We start from the raw sequence: 8,065 nt of genomic DNA on the forward strand, positions 1-8,065 counted from the left end.
GGAAACAAGAAAGTTAGAAGAAGAAGACTAGAATCAGAAGAAGAAGAAGAAAATGAAGAAGAAGAAGAAGTAAGCATACTTAGGTAAAATGGAGCTAACCTAGCTAATTATGCCATTTTTGAGTGAACTAAGCATATTATGCCATTTTTGATATAACTTAGAGCTAACTTCATTTTGGAGAAGAAGAAGAAAACTAGAAGAAGAAGAAGAAGAAGACTAGAAGAAGAACTTCTTCTTCTTTTCTTCTTCTTCTTTTTCTTCTTCTTCTTTTCTTCCTATTCCTTCTTTTCTTCCTCTTCCTAGATTTCTTCATCTTATTATGTCATTTGTGGACTAAATAGGCTAAATTATGTCATAAATGGACTAAATAGGCTAAATAAGAAGAAAAATGCCATTTTTGAGCTTACCTAGCTAATTATGCCATTTTTGACCTAACTAAGCATATTATGAGATATAACTTAGAGCTAACTTCATTTTGGAGAAGAAGAAGAAAACTAGAAGAAGAAGAAGAAGACTTCTTCTTCTTCTTCTAGTCTTCTTCTTCTTCTTCTTTTCTTCTTCCTCTTCTTCTTCTTTTCTTCCTATTCCTTCTTTTCTTCCTCTTCCTTGATTTTCTTCATCTTATTATGTCATTTGTGGACTAAATAGGCTAAATTATGTCACAAATGGACTAAATAGGCTAAATAAGAAGAAAAATGCCATTTCTGAGCTTACCTACCTAATTATGCCATTTTTGACCTAACTAAGCATATTATGCCATTTTTGATATAACTTAGAGCTAACTTCATTTTGGAGAAGAAGAAGAAGAAAACTGGAAGAAGTCTTCTTCTTCTTCTTCTTTTCTTCCTATTCCTTCTTTCCTTCCTCTTCCTTGATTTTCTTCATCTTATTATGTCATTTGTGGACTAAATAGGCTAAATTATGTCATAAATGGACTAAACACGCTAAATAAGAAGAAAAATACCGTTATCACGGAGGTGTAGGAATGGTCGGGGCTGTGCCAGTGCCAGACGGAGGTGAAGGACCGGTCGGGATTCCAGCATTGGCAGAAGGAATGGTCGATGCTTGTCGGGAGCCATGCTGCACCAAAGATCATTTCCAATAATGTCTCGTTAGCAAGTTCGCAAACTAAAATGTGAATACTAGTAAGCAACGACCATTCAAATCAAACTCACCGTGGTCGCCGGAGCAATCTGGGGCATCGGCGGAGGGGCCTGACCGTTTTTCTCGCACATGGTCTGCACATTTGGTTCTCACGAGTCAGTCATATTAGATAGTAATGCGAACATTACGTGCATGATTGGGATAATATGCACGAGAAACGTACCACGATGAGCTCGTATAGGGCTCGGTTAGCGCTGTCGTTCCGGTTCCTCTCCTCCTCCAACAGCTTAGCCGTCCTCTCCTCCGTCTCCCTCTCCCTCTCCGCCGCCTCCCTTTGTGCCTCCCTTCACTACAAGAAATATGTCAACTTGTGACCTTGACTATTAGTCACTGAAAGGTCATTGTTTTTCATTTGCGACCTTTTTGTGACCAAAAACAGAAGGTCAAAAGCTGGCAGCCGTAAACTGAAATTAACGACCTTCTCTGTGAGAAGGTCGTAGACGTTTACGACCAAAATATGCCTATTGTTTTGTTTTGGTCACTAGCAGGCTCCCCAGGCCACGTAGGCATCTGACGTGGCAATCTGATGTGGCACAAGAATCAGCCCGGTCCAATTCGATTTTCTACATGGGCCTAGCCCAACAAATTTGATATTTCTATTATTATTTTTCCTATGAATTCTATTGAGCTACATGGGCCAAGCCCAATATTTCAGCCTTTTTATTTCTAGGCTTTGGCCTTTTACAGTCTATTAATTATATATTTTTGGAAAATATATTTTGGAGCTGGTCCCACTAGTCATGTTAATCTCATATATTGATCCCACACATCAGAAAGTTACGAACTAGTCATATTATTTCACAAGTGGGTTGCACTGGTCAGGTTACATCTCACACACTATCAAATCACATTCATAATCAAATATTCCAAACAAATAAGAGAACATGTGAAACTCGTCAAATGACACTAGATTAGTGTACTACAATTTCTGTAGACTATTACAACCTAGGTATACCAGCTATTACAATATTACAGTCAAATAGAACAGACAACTCTTTGCTGAGTAGCACTTAACGGCTTCGCGCTTTTCTTCACGTCTTCGCACTTCCAACTTTCTTAGGCCTCGAGATCCTGTAAAAGAGGAACCATGTAAAGAAGCTACGTGCAGCTATATTTGCTACAGATCAGCTATCAACTTGATATTTATGTACACCATACAGAAATTGTTTCCAGTTAGAACAAGTTCACTTAATACTCAACTCCTTTATTTGTGTCCATTTAGTGCAAGTCCATTATCCATGCATATAAACTTTTGCTCCCAGCCAGCACCTACCCAACTAAGTACAAGTCAGGAGGCCACTACTATTAAACCAACTCAAGTGAGAGAGCCAGCAAACTAGGTGGGATATTTCCTTATCACTAAAATTAAAAATTTGAGCACACCAAAAATTGATTGTGTGTCATAAGATGATCCTGAGAGTGCAGCACCATGTTACCATCTCTAAAGCTCATTAGCCAGCAGCAAAAATTGTGTAACATATGTATAACCATTGCAAACAACCTTAGCAGAATAAGCAGAACAAAATTTCATGTAAAATCTTGGTATAACCAGTAGATTATCCCCTAATAGAAGCTAATTAGGCTCCAATACACAAGGCATAGCAAGCACAGACTAAATAAGCCACAACCATGAAACAGAGCATGGTATTACAGCAGCTCAGAGATGGAGCTAGAGGTAGGATACGGACTCACCCGAGAGGAGGTTGTAGTCGAAGCCGCACACAGGCGCCGCCACCACCGTCACCCAGGAGATGCTGCCGCTTCATCGAGGGACTCATCTGGTACAAGGAGATCATCAAAATGCATCACACTCATGATCATCAAAACGCAGCAGCAGGAGCAAATACAAGTTTAGCCCACCATGAACAGGGGCACTAGGCAATCCAGTAGCAATGTCATATATAGGTAATAATAACAGGACCTTAGATAATTAGTTTTTGTTCTTACTGACACACAAGTTGACAGAATGTACTCAATATATTCTAATAAAAAGGTTTGGGAGCAGAGGGAGAGGGAGGTGGAGATGGACGTGCTACCTGCTGCTGCGGTGGTGCCTCTTGGTGGTCGTGCTTGAGCTCCTCCTCCTGATGCTGCTCACTAACCTGCAGGACAAACAAGACCATGGGTGAGCTGCAGCACAGGCACATACAAGAAGTGAAGGTAAGGAGAAGAACCTGGAAGAGGAGAGGTGCTCTGTCCTCCTCCGTCCGTGCCCATCCTCCTCCTCCGTGCCTATGTCGAACAACCTCCTTTCATCGCTTGCGAGCACCATGCGCCTTGATTGGCCATGAAGCCCTTGTCCTCTGCTGCACGGATTAAACCCAAAGCATCAGTACAGCTACACTAGCACATAGTACAGACATGGTATCACAGACATTCTCTAATTGACTAGCACCCAAATATATATACATGCACCAGTTGAGAAAAATCATGACTTGAAGAAAAATCAGTGTTCCATGCACACCAAATCATTCAAAAAACTAACTACACTACTACAGTTCTGAACAGCTATCGGTGCATCAACAAAATATGGAACAACAAGCACTGCATGACAACTAGAGTATATATATAGCACTCAACAATGAACAGTTATCACAGAGAACAAGATACCAAGAGATGAATGATGGCACTTAAATTCTAATCTCACATAGGAAAAGATTAGCATGGCTGCAACTGCGGCAAGACACCCATCATGCATGTGCCTTACAAGTGGCAGCAGCTTTACTGACAAGTATGAAATTGATACCTAGCTGCAAGCATTGCTCCTCCCTGCCCAACAGAATTAACTTTTAAATAGATAGCAATGTTTATTTATTTTCACATGATTGTGGAGATATAAATTTAGGATACAGTGCATGACATATTATCAAAGTTTTGAATAGCATGCTGTCTCGACACTATAGCAGCACTATACTAATTGGAGAGGGGCCACCAGGAGGATGCCGATCGCCCATGAGAGGGCGCTACAGCCCAGGGGCGACATGTGGGAGCTAGAGATGTCGATGGAGTACCTGGTCAGCCTCTAGTACCTGGCCACAGTTCACAAACTTAGTGTGAGCATTTTGATGACATTAACATGCAGTACAAGCAAAGATGGCATGACTGAACCTTGCATAGTAAAAACTTGCAAGGAAATAAGAACAACAATGCTGAGAAGATAAAATAGTGCATTATCTTGGAGTGTCACCAGCAGCAAGATAGCACTACTCTTCTAGTACTCTAGCAAGAAAAATAAAGTATATAATACACAGGCAAGGCAGACTTGGTGCTAATAGAATACAGGAGCAGGGAGTAGCACAGTAATTAACAAAGAGAGCAGAGCAGAGCGAAAGGATCTGCTCTGCTTTGGTGCCTTTGTAACAGTAATTAACAGAGGATGAACACTACTCTGCTCTGCTTTGGAGTGCCACAACACACACGGCAATGGACTGCTACTATCCTTGATGTTGAGTGACCTCACTGCTACAAATTAACTTGATGTTCTACTACTAGACCATTCAAGCTCATGGCCGGGAACGACCAGAATCAGAACATAATACATAGAAAACATATGTGGAAATGAGTTTCTATTCAAAACAGAAAATATTCCTAAATGAACAGATTCTAGAATGAACATTCTAGAGCACAGATTCTAGAATGAAACACAACATAGTGTGGCAGAGTATTGAGGTGTTGGGTAATTCTGCAGTGGGCTAACAAAATCATCATGTTCTAGTCAGTGGCGATTTCAGAAATAAACAAAGAAAGTACAACCGCGCTGCTCTGACATATTGAAAGAACTACACACAAGGGGGTTAATACCGTGCTCAGTAGCTGAAATCCGAGACGAACTAATCATTTTCCATTTGCGACTGACAGATCGACAACGGCATGAAACCACGCGCCACACCTCGGGCCATCGGGCAATCCCGAATCCATGTCGAGATTCCAGACCAAATCGAATCGAAGCAATCCGCATATGGAATAAACAAAGGACGCGAATCAAGCCGGGGAGCGACTGACCAGTGGGCGAAGAACTCGATGAAGGCGAACTGCTCCCGCGAGGCCGTGAGGAAGGCGTCCAAGCTGGTGGGGTTGAGGTCCACGGCGTCGTCCCCCTGCGTGGCGGCCCCGGCCCCCGCCTCGTCGCCGACGCCCAGCGACCGAAGGGCGTCCGTGCGCCCCGCGAGGAAGGAGGCGACAGCGCGAACGAGGAGGAGGACTCGCGCCGCCGCGGAGGCCATGGGATCGGCAAGGAGCTAGATCTCACCGGTCCGGCGCGGCGGGGATCCGGCGATCCGTCTCGCCACATCTGTACATCTCAGGAGGGAGGGAGGGAGGTCGCCGGTGGGGTTGGTAGTCGGCCAGCGGCGGGATTGGAGAGGAACCGGGGGAGGGAGAGGAATTGAGTGGATCTCCAACCAAGGAGGGAAGGGGAGGTGGAGGCCATGGTTGTGGTCGCCGACGGTGTTGAAGTGGTGAGTGCCGCCACGGGAGACAGAGAGGGGACGCTAGAGAGAGGTGGCCATGGCGTTCATCTAGGGTTTCAGCATGGAGAGAAGGAGAGGGTGGAGTGGAAGGCGGAGGTCGCCGGCGGGTATGAAGTAGAGGATGTTGCCAGGGCAGTCGAGGAGTGGGGGAGGAGGTCGCCGGCGGGGCTGGGGCTGAGTTTGCGGGAGTGGAGATCGGCGGCGAGGCCGGTTTGGTGTTGAGGGAGAGGAGAGGATGGAACTGGGGGACCGAGGGGAGAGTCGGTGGGTGGGGGTGGCGGCGGGTGGGGATCTGGGGGATCGAGGGGTGGGTGGTGGGTGGGTTAGGGTTTTTGATTCTCGGGAGAAGCTCCACCGTTGGATGGATGCGTGATGGATGGCTCAGATTGCGTCCAATTTGGTAATCCGCGTGAAAGCGGTTGCTCGAGTCCCATTGGCCGGCTATCTCGCAATTGAATCTCAAAATTTTGGACCCAAAACTTTGAATTTTTTTTAAACATAACAATGGCACAGTTTGTCAAAATGATCTCGTTTTTTTCATAAGTGTTCATCTTAGAATGGCAAACGATGCCATAGTTCGATGGCTTTCATTTTCTTTGCACAAAATGATGATTTTCCATTTTTCGAGTGCATAAAAAGGATTTTTTTTTGTTAAGAATCTACCAAATACTTGTTCCAACATAGCACAACTCCATTTTTCAAAAATATTAGACCACATTTTATGTAAAATGGACCAAATAGTTACAAGTCAAAAAAGCTTTTGATCCAGCTCTTATAAAAAAACAAATTTCACCCATTCAGTAGGAAGCGGGGAAATTTGAATGAATATTTGTTCAAATGATTTCATATTGTGCACAAGGGTGCATCTTGAAATGGCAAACAATGTTGCCTAAAGAAGTTTTCATTTTCTTTGGACGAAAAAATCATTTTCCATTTTTCGAGTGCCCAAAATGAGTTTTTTTGTGAAGGACCTACCAAATAATTGTTGCAAATTTGGACCAAATCAATTTTATAAAATACTAGGCCATATTTAATGCACAATTGACCAAATGGTTGGGTGTCAAAAGTTTTGACCCACCTCTGGTGAAAAAGACAAATTCCCGCCGATTCAGGAGGAAGCGGGTCAAATTTGAACTGCGGCTGCCTCATAGTTTGCTCTTTATTTTTTCCAAAAATCATTTCTAGGTACATAAGTATCTATTTAATCAGAGAAACACCAAAAAAATTCCAAGATTCAACCACTAGCTAGGAACGGTCATGCCCGCCGTTTTGACCGAATTTTGAAACGGGCATAAAAAATTCAAAAAAAAATCAAAAAATGGGAAACCTTCGCATTGTGTCATTATATGTGACCAAGTTTTCAGGAAAAATAATAAACTTGTAATACGGCAATTATTTTTAAAAAGTGTTCTCAGAAATGAGCTATCACGCTTGAAGATTCAGGGTTTTCAAGCCAAATGATCAATCTTATGGCCACATTCATGGCATAGTTTGTTCAAATGATCTCATATTGTGCACAAAGGTGCATATTGGAATGGCAAACAATATTGCCTAAGGAAGTTTTCACTTTCTTTGGATGAAAAAACCATTTTTCATTTTTCGAGTGCCCAAAAGGAGGTTTTTTTGTGAAGGACCTCCCAAATATTTGTTGCAAAATTGGACCAAATAATTTTTCTAAAATACTAGGCCATATTTAATGCACAATTGACCAAATGGTTGGGTGTAAAAAGTTTTGATCCACCTCTCGTGAAAAAGACAAATTTTCGCCGATTCAGTTGGAAGCGGGTCAAATTTGAACTGTAGCTGCCTTGTAGTTTGCTCTTTATTTTTTCCAAAAATCATTTCTAGGTACATAAGTATCTATTTAATCAGAGAAAGACCAAAAAAATTCCAAGATTCAGCCACTAGCTAGGAACGGTCATGCCCGTCGTTTTGACCGCATTTTGAAACGGGCATAAAAAATTCAAAAAAAAATCAAAAAATTGGGAAACCTTCGCATTGTGTCATTATATGTGACCAAGTTTCCAGGAAAAATAATAAACTTGTAATATGTCAATTATTTTTAAAAAAATGTTCTCAGAAATGAGCTATCACGCCTGAAGATTCATGGCTTTCAAGCCAAATGATCAATCTTATGGCCACATTCATGGCATAGTTTGTTCAAATGATCTCATATTGTGCACAAGGGTGCATCTTGGAATTCCAAACAATGTTGCCTAAGGGAGTTTTCATTTTCTTTGCACGGAAAATTCATTTTCCATTTTCCGAGTGCCCGAAATGAGTTTTTTTTGTGAAGGACCTACCATATATTTGTTGCAAATTGGACCAAATTAATTTTCTAAAATACTAGGCCATCTATAATGTACAATTGACAAAATGGTTGGGTGTCAAAAGTTTTGATCCACCTCTGGTGAAAAAGACAAATTCCCGCC

General features: G+C 42.3%; 1 protein-coding gene across 5 annotated transcripts; it reads right to left on the minus strand.

Moving 5' to 3' along the window:
• Nucleotides 1–1,987: 1,987 nt before the first annotated feature.
• Nucleotides 1,988–5,909, minus strand: LOC109754488 (sulfhydryl oxidase 1). 5 transcript variants are annotated; one of them, XR_002230723.4, is made up of 6 exons: nucleotides 5,167–5,909; nucleotides 3,812–4,193; nucleotides 3,339–3,470; nucleotides 3,201–3,266; nucleotides 2,857–2,942; nucleotides 1,988–2,235 (listed from the first exon to the last, which is right to left on the minus strand). XR_002230723.4 is itself a non-coding variant. In XM_073505271.1 (6 exons), exons 1-2 carry the CDS (start codon nucleotides 5,385–5,387, stop codon nucleotides 4,187–4,189), a joined length of 228 nt encoding a protein of 75 aa, XP_073361372.1. In that variant the 5' UTR covers nucleotides 5,388–5,909; the 3' UTR covers nucleotides 1,988–2,235; nucleotides 2,857–2,942; nucleotides 3,201–3,266; nucleotides 3,339–3,467; nucleotides 4,176–4,186. The 5 variants fall into 5 exon arrangements, 4 of the variants coding, with proteins under 4 accessions (XP_073361372.1, XP_073361371.1, XP_073361370.1 ...); XM_073505271.1 differs by having other exon boundaries at nucleotides 3,339–3,467; nucleotides 4,176–4,193; XM_073505270.1 differs by having other exon boundaries at nucleotides 4,176–4,193.
• Nucleotides 5,910–8,065: the final 2,156 nt, after the last annotated feature.

This window comes from Aegilops tauschii, chromosome 7 (genome assembly GCF_002575655.3).
Source record: "Aegilops tauschii subsp. strangulata cultivar AL8/78 chromosome 7, Aet v6.0, whole genome shotgun sequence".
Classification (NCBI taxonomy): domain Eukaryota; kingdom Viridiplantae; phylum Streptophyta; class Magnoliopsida; order Poales; family Poaceae; genus Aegilops; species Aegilops tauschii.